The following is a 21,625-nucleotide window of genomic DNA, read 5'->3' on the forward strand; positions in this document are numbered from 1 at the left end:
AAATAATTATAAAACACATGTCCCAAACATGAACATAAGAACTACAATTACACAGAAGCTAGTTTTTAACATGAGAAATATCACAAGTCTAAAACTCTAAAATTTAGATTATTGTTCACTCATCTTTTCGAAATTCACATCAAAACAACATCACAACAAAACCACAACATATTCAATGAACAACATCACATTAAATTTTCTCATGCGAAAAAGTACACTAAAACGAACATGCAGATAACTTACATTGGGAAATAGGCTATCAGTTACTATCCATAGTCTCAAAAATTTGTTCTACAAGTTTCAAAATGCCTACACATATACATATAAAAAAGTTAGACATAAAATAATAGGAAAAATACATATCAGTTACGAAACACCACTAGGCAACTTGGAAGACAGGATGTGCGAGGAGAACCGACGAGCGACGACTTGCAAATTCTGGACCGTCGGTGGCCAGTTGGATCGAGTGGAGGGGGAGTCAGGAGCCATAGAAGCCTGTGTGTGTGTGTGAGAGAGAGAGAGAGAGAGAGAGAGAGAGAGAGAGAGAGAGAGAGAGAGAACAAGGTGAAGATTTATGAAGATGAAATTGAGGATAAAAGGGGAGCTCAGGTTAGGGCTTCAGTCCAAATCAAAATGATGCCGTTTGATTTATTAAACCAAATAACATCATTTCAATTATTTGTTTTTCTACATCATTCTAATGAAACAACGTCGTTTAACTTAAGTTAAATCGTTGTTTTATTCTAAATAAAATAAAAAATAAAAATACATATAATCGGTCGGCACATGTTCAAACCGAAACGAACGTACCAATGTCGGTATCTGCCACTTTGGACTGTTGACAGATCGGTTCTCTACTGATTTTGGTTGATTTCAGCATATGCCAGCTAGTTCTGGTCAGTTTAATCCTTTTTTCTCGATTGTTGTTCCTCTTAGATTTTTTGTTATCTTGATAGTCCAAAAAGTTTGGATATGCATTTAATAAATGTTGTTACAACATATTTATATAGATCACTGGATCATGATATAAATATATATATATATATATATAAATCCCTAAAGAATATAAAGTACTTAAAGTATATAATTCAAAATTTCAAATATTTTTTCTATCAAGCTACATAGATTTTTATATGGGTTAAAACAATCCAGACGCATGTAGTGTAATTGTCTTAGTGAATATCTAATAAAAACATATTTGAAAATAATCTAATTTACCTATGTGTTGTCATTAAAAATTTATATTCTAGATTTACTATTGTTGGGGTATATGTCAAAGATTTAAATCTTGTTGAAACTTCAGAAAAGCGCATAAAAACCGCAACTTATATAAAAAGTGGACTTGAAATGAAAGAACTTTGAAAATGAATATAATCTTGTCTTGGTTTTCAAATTGAGCACTTTTCAAATGTAATTTTTGTTGTTCAGTCAATATATATAGAAAAAGTCATGAAATACTTTTACATAGACCAAACTTATCATTTAAGCACTCCAATGAATGTTTGATCACTTTATGTGAAATATGATCAATTTCACCCTCAAGAAGATGGTGAATGAATTTTTAGTGAAATTAGTGTTTTAATGTATTTTGCAAATTGCACACAATTAGATATTACATTTCAGTCAACTTAATAGCAAGATATAGTTCTACAGTACCAACTTGAAGGCATTTGAATGTGGTCAAAAATTTTCTATACTACATATGTGGAACAGTTGAGATGAAAATTGTAAACTAAAGAATAATTTAAGTGTAATGTTTAATCAAATTCATATATATATATATATATATATTCACTCTTATTGATCTACTTTATGTCAGATTTATTTAGACAGTACTCACATGTGCATTCATAAGTTATATCTTCCTTCCATTATACGTTTTATAACGTAAAGCCAGAGACTACATATATATAATCTTCATTCAATTATATATTGTACAATATTTTATGCGGTGGGTATATATGCATGAGAATATTATTAATGAAATCAATATTAGACGATCGATGGTCACAATAACGATCGGTTATAAATATGGCAATATTATTGGGTCAAATCCACACGTTAATTAAGCTTTCGAATCGAATCAAATCTAGTGCTATATATATATATATATATATATATATATATATTATATGTGTGTGTGTATGGTGTACCTCAATTAAATGATATATGAATTAAGCATGCAATATTAATATTATGGTATCTCGATCATGTGCTTTACAGGACTGCATGGACGGTAAGGAGTCGTAGTACTTTCTTTAATCAACTTTTTCATGAGGTTCTTTGATAAGGATGGCAGCTTATAGTTGGCAAAAGTAGCATATATGCATCAGCATTTTGATTTTTCTTTTATTGGTTAGTTCAGAAGTTCAACGGTTTAATTAAGCTTTTATGAAATTTTTTAATTACTTAAATGGATGAATATATAATTCATTAATCCTTATAAAAATCGGTTAATAAAGCCGCTGATCTCCTTTATCATATACTTTGAATATTTGTTTTGAAACAAATAACTGACCTTACGAAATTATATATCTCTTTATATATATAAAGTGTCTATCTAATAAAAATTCTTGTTTTAACGATTTTTATTATTTTTCCGTTAAAGTTAACACCGTTTGGCCAACTAAAAATGTTTGCTGCCAATAAGTTTTGTTTTAATATCTGACCCTATGCATTAATTGAGGTTTTAGGGATCAGTATGTAGTCATCTAAATATTATTTCTAATTTATTATTATTATTATTATATGCCCAACAAGCCCATAAGATCACTTTTTAATACTGATTTGCATTAACATTAACAGTCCTATATACTTAATTAATAATGCTCAAATTATGAAGAAAACAAATAATAAAATAACTATATATCATGTATATATTGTCAATATTTATATATTGTATGTACATTATTTGATTTGTTTATGACTGATGATCTTATATATGTATATATATTATATACTTAATTAATAATGCTCAAATTATGAAGAAAAGAAATAATAATAAAAGAACTATATATCATGTATATATTATCAATATTTATATGTTGTACGTATAATATTTGATTTGTTTATTATTTTACTAAAATTTAGATTTTTTTTAATCTTTATTTTTTTTTTTATCTATTTTTAACCTTGTATTTCCTTTTCCTAGACAAATAAGTAGTTATCTAACAGAAAATCTTATTTTAACTATTTTTTATTATTTTTCTGTTAAAGTTAACGCCGTTCGTCTATATGTATATTATCAAAGTGCAGTAATTAATTATATAGGTTAAGAAAAGTGGGCTGCGGAGATAATCATTATGACTAGGACTAGGAATCCGAGTTTAGTTTTTGTGCCTCAAAAAGATCAAACTGCAACTCATCACGCGTATGTACATGTATGTATGTATATGATCATGATGAATTTCGTGTCCAATTAAGTTCTATCTATCTATCCTATAAGAAACGTACGTACGTCTGCAAGAACTATCTGATGTATTTGTCAGTGATTGTAATTAAAGCTCCAATTGGACTTCTTTAAAACTATCTGATGTACATGTCAGAATTATTTCCTACAAGTTGGCAGAATATGCCCTCCCAAACTTAAAATTACCTGTGAGTGATTGTAATTAAAGCTCTAATTGGACTTTTTAAAAATATCATAACGTGTAATTATTTATAAATTACATAAATATTATATTGTTATTTAATTAACCGAAAATATTACATTTTTATTAATAAAAAATTAGTTCTTAACAAAAAAAAATTTAAATATAAACTAAGTAAACGTGCATTACACGTTGCTTTCATCTAGTAATATATATATATATATATATATATATATATATATATATGTGTGTGTGTGTGTACGTGAACTAATCCATGCATCATAAATAATTATATTTCTATATATATAATATAACTTGCTGGAACCATAGATCATTCATGTACATGGCCAGATCCAGCTTCCTGCTACGTACACATGATATTTGTCTTCGAGCGGCCGACATTAGCTAGGGTTGAGAAGGGCTGGCCACCTCGAGCATGAGAGGGCGTGTGGGGGGTCCATTCATGAACTTTGAAACTTTACTTTCTCCATCAGTTTTCCAGCTCATGATCTTCCAAATCCAATCCACTGTCACTGTTCTTGTGTTGTTTATTTCTGATGATCTATCTTATGAATTAAAGTGGACGGTATACTAGTACTACTTGGGTATATTGCATGTTACCCATCTTTACATAAATACATGACAATCCGAGCAAACAAAACACTTTTGTCCTCTAATTATCATAATTCTATGAGAAAATTTTGTAAAATAAAAAAAAATTAAAATAATAAATAAAAAAGAGAAATTAAAATTTACATTTCATAAGCTCAAACTACAGAGTTTCCACGTTTAAATGGCAGGAAAAATGGAAAGGCTGTAATGCATATATATATATATATATATATATATATGTATGTGTGTGTGTGTGTACACGACAGTATATTAATGTCCAGACTGTAATGCATATAAATAGCTAGAGGCCGCTCAGAGCTGTCTGCATATATCAATGTACCATGGAAATTATAACTTACTAATTCTCAATTCTCGAGTCATACACACACAAATGATACATATAAACACACACACACACACATATATATATATAAACCACGTGCGTCTTTAGCAATTTTGAAATATTATTCGAAATTAATTTCCGTACCATAAATTCGTAACAGTTGTCTAACTTGGCAGTACTGTCCTACTGACTCATCTGGTGCATGCTACTTTCTTTTCCATTTTCCTTTCCTTAGTTTCCTCTAATTATAAAATGTTATTTCGTACGAGTCTTTTTTTTTCTTTTAATTTGTTAAATATAAAGATGAAATGGGATCGTACGAATATATAAGTCAGCTTTTTTGGCATTGGTGTAAATCGGTGGGCCAGATTTTTCTTGGTACGTACAAAATTGGAGGACTTGGTTTATAGTCTTGAGTGTGGATGACAGATTACGCCGTATTGGTATTCCTTTGGTATCAAAATGTAATTGCTGTAATCATGGTCATATTGAGGATATTAATCATGTGTTTTATGAGGAAGAATTTCCATTCATAGTGTGGTCTTTTTTTGGAAATCTTATTGGTATACCTCTTGGTAGAACTTGGAAACAGAATGTTGAGATTTGGTTTAGGAGGGCTAGCTCATCCTCACAGGTGGGCTTTATTGTTGGCATTATTCCCATTATAATTACTTGGCGCCTATGGAGAAGAAGGTGTCTTGCTCGAATGGAAGGTATTGTGGAATCGCATAATTCTGTTGTTCATTCTATATGTGTGTGGTTAGGGTCCATCTCACAGGCGGCTAAGCAAAATAATAATCTGTCTCGTCGAGATGGTATGATTCTGGATGCTTTGCGGATAGTTCCGGTGGTTCCGAAAGTTCAAAGTTGTAAAGTGGTGAGGTGGGATAAACCGCCGCTGGGGTGGTTTAAATTGAATACGGATGGTAGTAGTATGGGTAACCCGGGCTCTTGTGGTATTGGTGGGGTTATTCGGGATGCGACTGGTGGTATGGTTCAGGCTTATGCTTCTTATATTGGGTTTGGTTCTAATAATAAGGCGGAGCTTATGGCTCTCCTTTATGGGTTGAGAAGATGCAAAACGCTGAATATCTCAAATGTGATAGTTGAAATGGATTCTATGGTAGTTATTTCTTGGTGGAGTAAAGAGAGATGTGGAGTTTGGTATCTTGAGGATTTTTGGAAGGAAATTGTTGAGTTAGCTTGCACGGTTCATTGTCGGTTTCAGCATGTTTATCGTGAAGGTAATAGGGTGGCAGATTGGTTAGCAAAGGCAGGGGCCTTAGGATCTGAGTGGGATTTTTCGAGTAGTTATAATTTGCCTCGGGTTCTTAGAGGCTTGATCCGTTTGGATTCTTTGGGTTTTCCTTCTTTGAGATGTTAGTTTGTAAAAGTTGGGGTTATTTTGTAAGCCTTGGTTTTTGGGTTGTGGTGGGTTTTGTTTTAATAGTGGTCTTTTACTTTTGTTCTAGTTTGTTCTTGATTTTGGGCCTGTTTTCCATGGTCCTTTCTTGTAATCACAGTATTCCTCCGCCATAAGTGAGAGCTTTTTTAATAAAATTTGGGAGGGGTCAGTACTATTGGACATGTGACTTCCTGCTCTTCTAAAAAAAAAAAAAAAGAAAAAAGAAAAGCATCCATCGGATCAGGTACTATTGGGCACAGAGAAAGTAGTCCGTATAACTTGTAATACTTCCACAAAAATGTTTCAAATTCAGGAAGCAATTAACACTAGTACTGAATCACTGATCAGTGCAAGTTGAGGTAGCTAAGGTCACACGCAGACATGATCGCTCAACTTGATGCCAGCAAATTTGCATGCGGTTTAATGCACCCAGTTTTGTACCCATGCATGCTTGTTAAGTTGATGTTGGCCCCCCGCAGCTAGCTTGACTTTTCTGTCATTTTTACTACATAGAGCCAACGGTGGATTTTTGTTTCCAAGTCAAACTCAGCAGCTGGCGCCGCGCGCGCGCATTGAACTCGATAACACAATAATGCTATCTTCATTCGTCACGTCGCTGGTTCCCTTCTTCTTTCTTTATTAAAAAGGACCATTCTATAGAGTCTATACATGTGGAGATCGAGGGCTGTGGACCAATATTGCCTGTACGTACGTGTAGCATTAGATAGCTTGAATTCTCGGCCTTTTACGTTTTTTGGATTTTGTTTTTTTTGTTTTTAATACCACAAGGATATAATATTTTTAATAATTTTGTGCTACCATTGTTATCAATTTAACTTGAAGTAGAATGATAAGAAACCATGGGTGGAAAACCGATCGACTCTAATATTCGGGCAAATATTTGGGTAAGCTGGGAAATGCATATTGAACTGATCTACCGATGGTTTGACCGAGGCTTTTTTTTTTTTTTACTTAATGATTAAATAAATGAATAATTTATGTATTTTTTATAAAAGAAAATATTTAAAAATGTTAAAAAAATATTTGAAAGAAAAGAAAAAAAAAAAAAAAGAAGAGAAAATGCATGCACTGCATCGGTTCACCATCGGTTGGGACCATCGGTCCAGGCCAGTAGCATTATCCAACCAAGCACAGGCTCACTTCAATCAAATATTATCGAGAGGTGATATGACCCTTTTAAATTCATAAAAAAGGTGTTAAATTTATTAAAAAAATTAAAAAAAAAAAATTATAAATTAACGTGACTTAATACAATACATTACATTTATTTTATAATAAAAAGAATTTTATATTTAACATATTATATCAAACTATTTTAATACATTTATAAATCAAGTACTATTTCTCTTTCATTAAAAAAAAAAAAAAAATACGGCCACACACCAAACCTAACATATCAAGGTCCGATCAAACGCGATCAACCTGCCAATTAGTTAATTAGAGAAGCGATAGCGCAGAGGAATAGCTAGCATCGAGTGGTTCAAGCCCTCGACAGTCAAATACGCTCAATCATAGAGGAACTTGTGCATAGAGGCCATGCGTTGAGGGCTGGGGGTAGTTTAGATATGATTGAAGTGCGACTCTTGTCTCTGGATGTCGAAACGACGTTATTTCATTTTATCTTATCCCTATAATTTTTTTAAATTCTTATATAAAATATAATAAATAATTTAATTTTTTTAAATTTTAATATAATAATAATATTAAAAAAATAATATTTTTTTAATTTTTAATTTTAATCTAAAATTATTTCGTTTCATTTTAAATGAACTTAAATATTTTAGTAACACGTGTTGACAAAGGACTCGCATTGGCACAAAAGGAGCACATGTGTGGGCCATGCAGCAGTTCAGTCTCAGACTCTCACGTGTTGATTGTTCTGTGAAGCTTCTTAATAGAATTGAAAAGTCGTTAATTAGAAGGTTGAATACAAAAACACACGTGAGTCATAGGGAAGCTGGAAGAGGTGGCAACGTATGTCGTCTGATAGCTGTGTATCAATGATCTTCATGAGGTGGTAGCTCAATGCTTAAGCAAGTTAGCTCAATATTTCATTTTCTTTATTCGTTTTATTACATACGAAAATGGAAAATTAATTCGTACGGACTCGTTTAGAGAGTGTGATTATATAAAAATTTTATAAATAGTAATAAAATAGTTTGTAAATAATAAAAAAATAATTTGAGTTGAGTATTTTTTAGATTTTGAAAACGAAAAATTTTATATACCAAACTACCATTTCACTTTCATCTTATTAAGTAAGATGTGATATATTTATCATCATTAAATGATTATTTATTGCATACTTTTTTATCATCTAATAGTAATGAATATATTACATACTATTTAATATGATCAAAATAAAATAAGAGTGTAGTGTATAACATTACTCATTATTTTTATTTGAGAATATGAAAAAAATTGAATTGTTTTTTTATTTTTTATTTAAAAGTTTGATAAAGTTGTAATGATTAACTTGAAAATTTTATATTTAAATTATTTTTAAGAAGGAGATGTGATGAAATAAGATAAGAAATTGAAAATGAGATGTATTCACAAACAACCCATATCCGAAACTTTTTTGGAAGGTGCCTACGAAAACATAAATGATCACTTTGATCTCTCTGTTTGTTTCAATCGTAAGCTGTGCTTTGGAACCTTTTAAGGGTGCAGAGATTGAGAATTCTTAGGAGTCCCTGGTTGCTAGTGCACCTAGGTGTCTTGAACTGGCTCATTGCCGCCCCATTGCCTATGAAATGATCCAAAATCTTCTTGAATGTTCCTCTCTCCACAATGCAAAGCTCAAGTGGCCCAATTGAACTTGTTCTCCTGGAAACGACATACCCATAATCAACAAAAGAAGCATCCATTTCCCGACAACACTCCCCAAGAATACTTTCATCCACTTCTCCCTTAATCTCCCAGTAAATTACGTAGTGACCGGGCTGTTTAGCTATATTAGCATGGCTTGTAAAATCAACCAGCTCCGCTCCAGCCTGACTCAGCAGCTCAGATCCCCTCTCAACTACCAACTGAAGATCCTTTTCAGTGTTCTTGTCTATATTTACTGTCAAAATTAGCTTTCGCCTGCATATAAAGCTCAATTTAGGTGTTCCTCTGTGAAAACCAGCCACTTCCACCACATCCCCTAATCGGTACCTATATAGCCCTGTATACATGAATTACACAGATCATGATCATGATGATGATCAGTACGTACTCATCAACATTTATGTCATGATCATGTTGCATATTCTTGTAAGATTAAAATATCATATAATAAGAAAAGGAATTAAAATATAATGATATATATATATATATATATATTATGGCTTTAAAGTTATCCACGTACGTATTCTTTTGTCTAACTCTACTTTCTTCAATCGTATTGCTCTAACTTATCCACCTGTCGTTTTCTAAGAGCCATGACAATGATAGTAATGCTACATCTTTTGGCCTGTAATTGGTCGGCAAGTTCTATCCATGCCAAATCTTGTTGTAGCTAAGATAGTATACGCAGAAATAATTCACAAGCATATCCAATATTCACGGATGGGAAAGTAATAGCTAGGATAATATGTCATTTCATGATCCAGACCAGATGTCCGTAAAACATTCATTTGGGATAAAGCAGTTAGGAATTTACTCATGAATAAGATACATATATATATATATATATATTGAATGACGTAATTTATATATATATATATATAGTAGGTATTGATCATATCATGATGTACTCGATCCAAAGGTTTTATTTTTTTCAAAAAATAAAATAAATAAATAAAGGAAAAGTACTTATTAATGGGAGGGTATATTTAAAGAAATAAAGAAAAATGGCTCACCAGTAAAAGTAGTTAGTACAAGCTCATACTCCTGCCCAACCTTGACTTGGGAGAGTGGGACTGGTTCATCTTCAAACAAGTCATCAATCGCTGAAATGCAATCTTGCTTCCTTCTATAAAGTGGTATGAACTCGAAGTATGAAAAAGTTGGTATTACAGAGAACGTGACATTCTCTGGGGGTAAAGAGGGATCCACATTCACCCCAATCCAGCTCTCAGTTGACCCATAATCAGCACTCACTAGTGGCAACTCTCCAGCATAATGCCTCAGTTTTTTCAAGTACGGTTGCATCGACCCCGTCATGATTGAATAAACATACTTAGCATTTGGCCAAAGCTTTGGAATCAGACCGGACCAATTCAAGTTCTGCAACTCCTCGCAACTCGATTGGATTTTAGATGCCAAACATGGGTTCGGGGTAATGATTTTCAAGACAGCTTCTCGAACTTTGGGTGAAGTGATTCTTGGGCTAAGACTGCCTTGTTTGATGTCATTGCATGTATCTTTCCAGTGCTCTTCGAACCCTCTAAATGCCTGCACCATACTGTAGGCAAAGGTGGACGATATAAACTCTACTTCTTCAGAAAGGAAGAGGCCGAGGAGGAGATGGCAGTAACTGGATTGCTTGTAATCTCCACTTGAAATTACTTCTTCTGGGCTGCAAGTGAATGACTGTGTCATTTTCTGTTTGATCTTGAACTCTTCGCTTGCGAAGTAATGTGTTGTGGCTGTTCCAACTGCTAACCCTCCCTTTGTTTTGAACTGTTTGCCGCTGTAAATGAATTCAAGGATCCTCCCTCCTTCCCTTATTGGATAAACCCTATAATTAAAAAATATTCTTGAAAATAATACATAACGGAATAGAGTTGGTACTACTGCTATACACATACATCTACTGCTATACACATACATAGGCAAGTATAGGACTCATGATTATAATCAAGTTCGTGATCAAAGAAAATAGATACAAATATTAGGGAGAGACTAGAGAGAGATGAAGCTAGACCTTGATCTGTAGGCTGCTGCCAGCCTAAAAATCTGAAGAGTGGTCTGGGCACTATGGCGTGTAAAAGGCACGTACTTTTGCTTCCCTTCTGTTGTTCCGGAACTATTAAAACCATGACCATAAATAACGTTAATTTCGTCAGGAAGTTGGGAACGCAGAATTATTTTTCACGAACTTCTTTATAAAGTGAAAAAAAAAAAAAAAATAAAAAAAGCTAGTGGCTATCACTCAAAGGGAAGTGATAGAACTTTGAGATATGCCATAAAATCAACAGAGACTGGAACGAAAGGGAAGACCCAATTAGAACCCATCACTTAAAATCGATATACATACAAAATATATTCTGATTCTTTTCCTCACTCGACAATCCTAAAAAGATAGGATAAAAAAAGAAAGAAAGAAAGAAAGAAATAGAAGGTACATATTTACCTTAGAGAGAGAGTGGTTATTGGTTGTTGACTGAGTGAAGGACCTGTATCCCCATCTGCGATTCTCTGAATATAAGGCTCAAAATCTGCATGTGAGGCAAGAGGCACCACGGATGTGAAAAGTGATTCCAATGCACATGCATCCATGTCATGGATGTTGATATCTCCCAACCATTTTCTGAGATATTCCACACCATAGTTGAGCTCAAGAATCCGGCGAAGAGTTTGCGTTTGAACATGACCGGCGTTCTCAGAGACACTCTCAAACCAGTCGATGATGTCATGGTCGTACTTGCCATTGCTCTTGTTACTGTTACTCATAGCTGTTTCCTTAAGGGATTCGGGAGCTATCGGTACCCAGAAAATGCAGAAATGAGAAAACAAAGAAGTTAGTGGGGGTGGGGAGGAACGTACACTGGCTGGCCACCGTCTGTCTGTCTGTCTGTCTGTCTCTCTCTCTCTCTCTCTGTGATATATGGAGGAAGAATCGGGGAGCCCACAAATTGATCTATGCTTCTCTTGAGTTATGGTTATCCATCGAGAGAGCTTTGTCTCTCATCGAAAAGCTCAACCAGAGCCTCTTAACATTTTTTCAGAAGCCACTTGTGATGGTACGAAAGTTTATGCACCACAAGAATATAAATATTTCAAGGAAAATGTTCCTTCTACCCGTATCTTGGACAACTTTGTAAATTCAATTAAAATTAATTATGTTACACACACACACATATTCGGAATGCAATCCTTTTCATTCGAGGGAGAAGAAGGAGATTCTTCTTTGGAAAGATACGTAGGGAAATGTGGCCCCCAGGGGACCAAAACCCACTGGCTTTGACAGCTTAGCATCAAGAAAAATTTTCCCTCCAATTTATGTGCATCAATTTTGATACTGATGGGTGTTGGTTTTATTCTACTCTTGTCTCGTATATAATTCTAATTCTATCTGTCAGTTTCATTTCAATGGAACGGGAATGGCTATGTAGTGCTTGGTTAGACACATATACATAATGTTATTATAATTGTTATTATTCTATGATCCATGATATTTTATCAATTTTGATATGTATGTTTGCTAGCTTTTTGTTGAATAAGTTATATGTATCTTTTTTTTCTTTTTTTTTTAATCAAACATAACTTTGTATTTTCATCATAAGCCAGTGCTATCAATACTTCTATTTTCCTTCTCAGCACTTAGTTTAATATAATCTGGTATCTCTTCTATCCATACTAATTCAAAATCTATGTGTAAAGCTTCCTTAGCTAGCTACTTCATTTGAGTTTCTATACACAAATTGCACCTTCCAGCTATTTCTACCGGTTAACAGTCTCTTTGCATCTTCTATGGCATTCCCATAAAAAGAAAGTTATTCTTTATCTTCATTTACAACATTAACAAAGGCTTGAGCATTACCTTCAAAAATTTCTCTACTAAAGTTGAGATCCTTGCACACTTCCATTGTTCTCCAAAGAGCAAAGCTTTCTGCTACAGTTGCTTGATTAACAAACCTTCTTTGACCACAGATGGCAGCCAACACTTGCACTTCCCCTTCCTCAGCTTTGATTATTATCCCTAATTCCATCTTCCTTTCCTTCTGGTCTATGGTAGCATCCCAATTGGCCTTCACATAACTCTCCATCGGCTTCTTCCACTTCATATTCCTTGTAACTACAGTACTCCTTTGATTTCTCATTAACAGTTTTTGAGCCAACTAGAATTCTTTTAACTCTTCCCTTGCAATACTGATAACTTGACAAGGCTTTTTAAACCTACCTTGAAAAAAAAAGCTCATTTCTTCTTGTCCATAAAACCCTCGTAATAGTGGTTATTTCCTCCATACCAGACTTCGATAACTTCAACATAAACTTTTCCTATAAAGCCAACAAATTATCTTCTGCAGTTCCCCATTTCTAAACTCTATTTGAAGTCTCAAGCCATACATTCAATTCCCACGTCTTTCCATTTGTTTTCAACTTCTCTTTCTCTAAGGTTTCCCCTTTGATGAATTTTTTCCTGTCCACTTTCACATAATAGACACTTTTGACTAAAAAAACCCCTTCTTAGAAGGGCCCCCACACAACTTTTTTTTCAACAACCATTTTACTCAAAGGAATGCTTAAAATTTGTGCAACTTCCTCTCCATTAAACATTCTTCTGATAAGTTCCTCATTCCCTTCCCCACTGTCTAGCAATATGAGTTCCCTAACCTTTGCCTTATTATCCAAAATCAAAACAAGTGACTGTACTGAAAAAAAAATTAGGAGAAGACAACCATTTATAGCCCCATATCTTTATATTTTTTCCATTCTCCATTCTCCACCCTCCATCTCAACCCCTTTTTTAAGAGTTCTATAGCATGCTACACACTTCTCCAAATTAGAGAAGGTCTGAAGCCCAACTTAGCATCCAATAGAGATGAAGACCTAAAATATTTTTCTTTATAGATCAAAGCAGCTAAGTTGTTGGTATTTTGCATGAATCACCACCCCTGCTTAGCCAGCAAAGCCACATTAAAACTCTCCACATCTCTGAATTAGAGAATCCTGTCCCTTTTTGCTTCCCCATCTTCTCCCAACAATTCCATTGCATACCACTATTTTTCTAATGATTATCCCACCAGAACTTAGCAAACATTACATTTAATTCTTTGCAAAGCTTTTTTGGTAGCTGAAACACACTCATTATGTATGTTGGCACAACTTGAAGAACTGCTTTGATTAAAACTCATTCTCTGCAGAAGACAAAAAGGTATTTTTCCAGTTATTAATCGTGTTCCATACTCTCTTTTATGCTTTTGAAAGTATAATACTTCAATCTTCCCACTACTAATGGTTTTTCCACATCTCATAGCTTCCTTCCATCATTGCCCCTCCTGCTTCCCTGACCTTTTCTTTGTCAACCTCACTTATGTTTGAACTAAAGAAGATTACATATTTTTCCTTATTCAAGACTTGGCCAGAAGCTTTTTCATACTTCAATAACAAAGCATGTACTCTGAACCATTCCTCCACATTGGCTCTACCAAACAAAACACAATCATATGTAAATAGCAAATAATTCACTCTAATTCCCCCTTAGCCACTGTAACCCCCTTATTTCACCTAGGGGTGGGCTTCGACTCCGACGGAGTCGGACTTGTCGTTTCCGACCTTCGACTCTGACAAAAGTAGGAGCCGAATTGCCCCTCCGACTCTGACTCCGAACTAAGTCAGAGTTCGGAGCTCCGACCTCCGATCGGAACTTCAAACGGAGGTCGGAGCTCTAAACTCCGAACTCCGATCGAAACTCCGAACGGTGGTCGAAGGGAGTTCCGAACGGAGGTCGGAGCTCCGACTCTGAATTAAATTTCCGAACTCCGTTCAGAAATAAATTTCTAGTTGTTGTTTTCTGTTCTTTTTTTTATTATTTAAATTTTGTTGTTCAATTTCGTTTCAGATAGTGAGCAACATATATTTTTTTTTAAAAGTGAACCATCTACAAATATTTGGTTTATTCAAGAGTTTTCAATAATTTAAATATTCCTTCTGATTTTGTTACTGAATTTTGATTATATCTTTAATTTGTTTTATGTCCGCCTGAAATTTAGTATTAAAAGTGCTCATGACTCATGAGTCTAAAATTACACAAATTTAAAATTTTATAGAGAAGAATGATGGTACAAATTTGTATAATTCGATTAATTTCAGTTGGATAATAAATTATAAACGTTTGAGAGAGGATGGATAAATACTAATAGAATATTAGAAATTATAGAATAAAGAGTACTTATCCCACGTCTTTGCTCGGGATATAACTACATAAATATAACTATATAAATAGTTTAAAAAGTAAATAACATGTATGATATAGCCATAAGTTATAACAGTCTCATTTATAAAGTAATAACAATATGACTCAGCCTTGAAATATAACTACATAAAAATTAAATACGGATTTCACTCAAATGCTTTTTGTTCCATTGGTCATGCCTGAAATGAAGATAGAAAGTTGCAATCAATAGATGAAAAAAAATTGATAATAAAAAATTGAACACGGTAAAAGAATAATTTGATTCTTACCAAGAAAGTGGGTTCTCTCAACTCCATCCCAACTCTCAAGTGGCGTCTGTTCCAGACTCTCAATCATCGGTAATTATGTTAGGGTTCATAATTAAATCTATAAAATCATAAAAAGTAGAAGTTAGAAACATTAAAAATAATTAAATCATCATTTAAAAGCATATAAACTTACCCGATTCAAGCCTATAGCTCTCGGCATCAACGCCAACGGTATCTAGTCCAATGGGCGTTTCACTTATCCAATTCTGTGTGCAAACGAGGGCCTGCACGGTTGACGGTGGCAATGAACTCCGATAAGCATCCAACACGCGACCTTTAGTGCTAAATGTCGACTCTGAGGCAACCGTAGTGACAGGAATGGCTAGCACATCTCAGGCCACACAGGAAATGACTGGATACTTGGTGGAATTAACTTTCCACCAAGTTAATAACTGAAATACATCACTAGGTGCCTCGACAGCTTCCATAAAATATCATTCAACCTCAGATGTACAATGCATAATATTCCTTGTTGACATGAGTTGATGATACTGCCGTATAATACGATGGCCTCTAACCCCTACAGATGGGTCAGTATCACCTGAGGAAACTGTTGATCCTGTCGGCCTCGAATGTGAGGAGCTACCAGCTACGGATGAAGGCTGAGCACTAGTACTGTAGTGATTATATAAGTCATCAACATCACTTCTTAGCAATCTAATAAACTCTGCAGCCTTCACTACCCCAAGGACGGAATTTACCCAAAATTCTAGAACGGTCAACTTAACTCGAGGGTCAAGGATCACAGCCACAAATAGCAATCTATTTATCTTCTCAATATTCTCCCAATATTTATCATATTTGATCTTCATCCTCGTAGCCATAGCAGATAACAATCCAGCAGAGTTAGTACAACTATTTTCCAACTAGAAGTGAAACTCCGAGAGCTCGCTGAAAAATGAGTTTGCAGTCGTATATTTGGATCCAGATTAGCCGCATGGTTATCTCATAAAAAGTTCTTAAAAATTCAACAAAATAAGTCACACTAGTCCAATCATGTGCGTCCGGCGCACCAAGCCCCTATCTTGTTGGCTCCAACAAAGCATACCTCAGGCCCCCATCCTCGACCTCCATCCGCTCGAATACTTTTTGGTACTTCTGTGCCACATCCAACATCATGTATGTAGAATTCTATCGAGTTGAAACGTCCAAGCATAGCATACTAGAACATTCAATCTTCAGATCTTCTGCTATTGCCTTAAACTTGGCAAGGCTTTGAGGGGAACCCCTCACATATCGTACAATGTTGCAGACTCGGGTTATGGAATCATCAACCTCTTTTAATCCCTCAACAACTATGAGGTTAATGATATGAGCACAACATCGAATGTGAATAAACTCGTGGGCCTGAATGACATCATCTCTCACCGTCGTGTTCCGCTTAAATCAATCAATTGATGTTTCATTCACACTGGCATTGTCAACTGTAATACACAGCACTTTTCGAATTCCCCAGTCCTTTAAACAATCATCCATCTTCACCCCAATGGATGCACCTTTATGATCCACAATTTCTTTAAAACCAATAATTTTTTTATGCAAAATCCACTCATTGTCAATGTAGTGTGTTGTGATTAGGGGTGTAACCGGTCCGGTCCGGTCCGGTTTAGGATAAAATCTAGGACCGAATCTGTATGTACCGGTTTTATATTTTTCAAAACCGATTACGCACCGGTTACCCTCCTAAACCGGTACTTCCGGTTTTACCGGTTTCCGGTCCGGTCCGGTCCGGTTTTCCGGTTTTTTAAAAATATAAATTTCACAATTTGTCATTAAAAATTTGTTTATAAAAAAAAAAAATTGATTTAAAAAAAACTGTTTTATACTTTTATTAATATATTAGACTATATAATAGTATTAATATTAGACTATTGGTATAGTTATAAGTTATATATTAGTATTAGTTATAAACTTTTAGTGATTTAGTATTAACATTTTATGTAATAATTTATAAATTATAATAAGAAATTATTTCATATATGAATATATATGTTATATATAAAATTTCACATAAACATTTATAATTATACATTATATATAAAACTTATATATATTAATATTTAATATATATAAAATATTTTGTATAAAACTTATATATAAAAATATTATTTTTTATTTTTTTTAATCAACCGGTCCGGTCCGGTCCGGTCCAAAAAATTCTGGAACCGGCCGGTTTTTACGTTTTAAAAACCGGTTCCGGACCGGACCGGTTCAAAACCGGTAAAACCGGTTCGGTTCGGTCCGGTCCGGTCCAGTTTTCCGGTTTTCCGGTTTGAGTTTACACCCCTAGCTGTGATACACATGTAGCAGACGTTCTGTATGGAAGTCCATGTGTCAGTCGTAAACGACACTCTCTGGCCAGTGGTAATAAACATCTTCCTCATCTCCTCCTTGTCCTTCGCATGCATCTTCATACAATCTTGCATCACTGTATACCGTGATGGAATTGGAAATCGTGGCTCAACAAAATTTAGAAACTTTTGAAAGCCTCTTTTCTCGACTGTGGTAAATGGCATCTCATCAGTAATTATCATCTCTGCAAGCATGTCCCTCAACATTTTCTCAGTGTATTGAGGGATGACCAATTTCTTAGTCTGTGTACCATTAGTGGCTGTAGAAATTTGGTAACTGAGGTTGGTCTGATCAGTGGCTTGCAATCCATTCGCTATCTTATATCGTTGGCAACCATTTAGATGTGCTATTAACACACTGGTACCTTGCTTTTTCAAATGGCATCCACAAAGTGATCCACAGTAATGGCATCTTGCTACCGGGTTCGCAATATCACCAGGAATTTTGATGAAATGCTCCTATATCCACGACCTCTTTTTAAAAAGCTGTGGTGGTTGATCTTGCTCAATGGACATCTCCTCCTCTTCGTTGAACATATCCTCATCCTCTATATCAACTGGGAGTGGGAGTCGACTACTCGCACAAGATATAGCTGCTCTAGATGTAGTTGCCCTAGATGTGGCTCTAGGGGTGGAAGTACCCACCGGTGTAGGAGTTGTTGCATTGGCATCCACCACATCCCCATGTGGACGATCATCTCCACTATGTCTAGGATCCATATCACAATCAATGAAGCTGAAAAAATTAAATTAGAAGCAAAAAATTAGTTTAAAAATAAACTAGGCTATTGTATTATTGTATAGGACATGTATTATTGTATCATAATGTATTATTGTATCGATGTATTATTACATCGAGGTTCGGTTGACGTGCGCTCGACTCAGTGGAACCCATCCAGAGAGGTTCGCTTGACGTGCGCTCAAAGTGGCGCTCGAGCAGAACCCATCCAAAGAGGTTCGCTCGACGTGGCGCTCGAGCAGAACCCATCCAGAGAGGTTCGCTCAAAGTGCGCAAGACGGCTTCACTGGATGGGTGAGATGCGAGAGAGAAGGGAGAAGGAAGAAGGAAGTAGAAGAACGAAGAAGAAGGAAGAAGAACTAAAGAAGGAAGAAGAAGGGGGGTGACGCGTTTTGGACCCCCTTTTTTAATATGAAACGACGCTGTACGTCGTTTTACAGCTGGGTTTTATAAAAAAAATTTTGGAGTCGGAGTCGAAGCTACTTGTAGCTCTGATTCCGACTCTGACTTCGAATAGTTATTCAGAGCTACTCCGAATTCCGACAACTCCGACTCCACCGGAGTCGGCGTCGGAGTGGAAGTCGGACGAAGTCGGAATTTTCAGAATTTTGCACACCCCTAATTTCACCCTTCATGCCTGAATTATTAAGAAGGGAGGTTAAGCCTTCTACACAGAGAATAAAAAGGTGGGAGTCTCCCTGTCTCAACCTTCTTGAAGGGAGTATCTTTGATCCTAGGTTGCCATTAATCAAAATAGAATATGTAACTGATGACACACATTTCATAATCAACTCAGTCCATTTACTGTGAAAATCCAGCTTCTTCATAACTGCTTCTAGATAAGGTCACTCAATTATGTCATAAGCCTTGGACATGTCAAGCTTAATGGCCATATTCCCTTTTCTGCCTTTCTTTCTTGCCTTCATTGTGTGCAAAATCTCATATGCCACCATAATGTTATCTGATATTAATCTCTCTGGTATGAATGCACTTTGGTTGGGGGAAATAATAACAGAGATTACTTTTTTCAACCTATTAGCCAACACTTTTGACATTATCTTATAAGCCACATTGCATAGATTTATAGGTCTATACTCACTGACCAACCTAGGATTCTTTACTTTTGGTATGAGTACAATATAAGTAAAGTTTACAAAGGGGTAAAAGAAATTACCATTCAACCAAGACAACACAGCACTACTGACTTCATCTCCAATAATATGCCAGTGATTTTGATAAAAACAAGCCTTAAACCCATCTATTCAAGGTGATTTCAAAGGGGCCATCTGCTTTATTGCTTCCTCTATCTCCATTATGGTAAAATTCTTTCAAAGAGCTTCATTCATCTCATTTGAAGTCCGAGCTTCCATGTTCTTCACAAAATCATCCAAATCATATTGGTTGGGTTTAGAGGAAGTGAATAACCTCACAAAAAATTCATTAAAAGCCCCTTCCAAGCTTGTCTGTTCGAAGATCCCCCCTCTTTCATACTCTTTACCCATACCCATACCTCATCATAGTCTTCTTCCAAAGCCTAGTTGACTTAAAACCGTTCCACCTTGAATTGGCCACTGCTCTATCAAGTCTCTCCTTAGTGAATGTCTCATCCTAATGCTTATTACTCCAGATGAATTTGTCACCTCACCACCCCAAGTCAAACAAACCCCCCCCCCCCTCCCAACACTTTTATGAAACTTGTCATTTGCCTTTCTTGTCTCTGTCTCCCACCCATCTTCTCATCATGAGTCACTATTTCAATGAAATCACCAACCACACACCAACCATAATTATCTGTAGGCTTCAGTGAGGCAAGTACCAAGCTTCTTCCCTTATGCTAGTTTCTAGTTGCCCATAATAACCTGTCAACAACCATTTCTCATTTCCATCATCATTTGTGATCCAAACACTAATGTGTCTTTGTGAATAATTCACCAATTCTGGTTTCACATTGTGATCCCATAACATGATCAAGCCCCCTCTTGCCAACGGGTTCAACCACAAAAAAACCATCACAGTTGAGCATTTTCTGATTCTATCCCAGTTCCCTTTCTTCAGCTTGGTTTCCATCAAGAAATTTACATTGGACTTATTGTCCTTTACCATTTGGTAAAGATTTTGATGTGTTCAAGGGTTCCCAAGCCCTTAGCAATTCCAACTTAGTATTTTCATTGTGTTTGGTGGGGTTGTTTAACAACCTCCACCAATTCATTTGTTTTTCCATCCATCCCTTCACAGCCCTGCTTTTTGAGTTTCTTCTTTTCCCTCACCTCCCCCTTCCCCTCTAGCTCTTTACCCAAGCTTTTTTTTTTTTTTTTTTTTTACTGTGTTAAGAAAGAAGATTGTTCTAATTTCTAACCTTTATCTCTAGCTCCTCTTCCATGCTCCTATCACCTTTCCTTTGTTGAATGTGTAACCATTGGTTAGGGAACTTAGAGTTATATCCCCCACTTCCTTCTCTATCTCTTCTTTTCCTTTTCCATATTGAACTTCTCCCATAATTTTATTACAGCTCCTCCATTCATTATCTCTACAATATTTTCCTCCTCTTCCTCATCAACTCTCATTTTGGTCCCCATCCCATTCCCTTCTACTACATCTTCTACCCTCAGATCTTCCAACTCCTTCACCATAGAGTCATTTGTTTTTTTAGTCTCTCCCTCCTCGCCTCTCATCCCAGCTAAAATTATTTTATTATCCCAATTCAACTTTCTAAGATCATCTCTTTTTTTTACTCTTGGTCCTGCTCTTAACCATACACCAAACTGTTCATCAGCCTCCCATTTTCCCTACACGTTGAATCCCCATGAATAATACAACCACATTTAAAGTAGAAATGTGGTAATTTCTCATACCTTAGAGTGATCTAGTGAGCCTTCCCTTTGACAGTGATGGTTCTTCCTCCTGCTAGTTGTTTTATCAAGTCAATAAGGACCAAGACCCTTAGAAAGCTTCCCCATCCACTCCCATCTACCAATCATAGCACTATTGAGTTCTCCTCTTGCTCTGTTCATACACACCAAAGGTAAATCATGTATCTGGACCCAGATTCTTTCTTGCTTGAAATACATCCTCTGAGGTGGAGTATAACCATCGAATTGCAATATAACAAGCAGGTGGTTGTCTAAAAGCCATGGTCTACCATCCATCACCCTCTGCTTATCGGCTTGGTTAGCGAACATTATCACATAA

The 21,625-nt window shown here is 35.4% G+C and overlaps 1 protein-coding gene across 1 annotated transcript; it reads right to left on the reverse strand.

Moving 5' to 3' along the window:
• Positions 1-8,495: 8,495 nt before the first annotated feature.
• LOC108985579 (indole-3-acetic acid-amido synthetase GH3.10) lies at positions 8,496-11,837 on the reverse strand. The gene is made up of 4 exons (XM_018957927.2): positions 11,253-11,837; positions 10,824-10,925; positions 9,817-10,637; positions 8,496-9,140 (listed from the first exon to the last, which is right to left on the reverse strand). The coding sequence occupies exons 1-4, from the start codon at positions 11,570-11,572 to the stop codon at positions 8,605-8,607; spliced, it is 1,779 nt and encodes a 592-aa protein (XP_018813472.1). The 5' UTR covers positions 11,573-11,837; the 3' UTR covers positions 8,496-8,604.
• Between the last annotated feature and the right edge of the window lie 9,788 nt (positions 11,838-21,625).

The sequence above is a fragment of the Juglans regia genome, chromosome 1 (assembly GCF_001411555.2).
Source record: "Juglans regia cultivar Chandler chromosome 1, Walnut 2.0, whole genome shotgun sequence".
In the NCBI taxonomy this organism is placed as follows: Eukaryota; Viridiplantae; Streptophyta; class Magnoliopsida; order Fagales; family Juglandaceae; genus Juglans; species Juglans regia.

Coding starts and splice junctions, on each gene's coding strand:
- LOC108985579 (XM_018957927.2), bottom strand. CDS start 11,572: ATGAGTAACAGTAACAAGAGCAATGGCAAGTACGACCATGACATCATC. Junction 10,926..11,252: donor ATAACCACTCTCTCTCTAAG/GTAAATATGTAC, acceptor TGGTTTTAATAG/TTCCGGAACAACAGAAGGGA. Junction 10,638..10,823: donor GCAGCAGCCTACAGATCAAG/GTCTAGCTTCAT, acceptor TTTTAATTATAG/GGTTTATCCAATAAGGGAAG.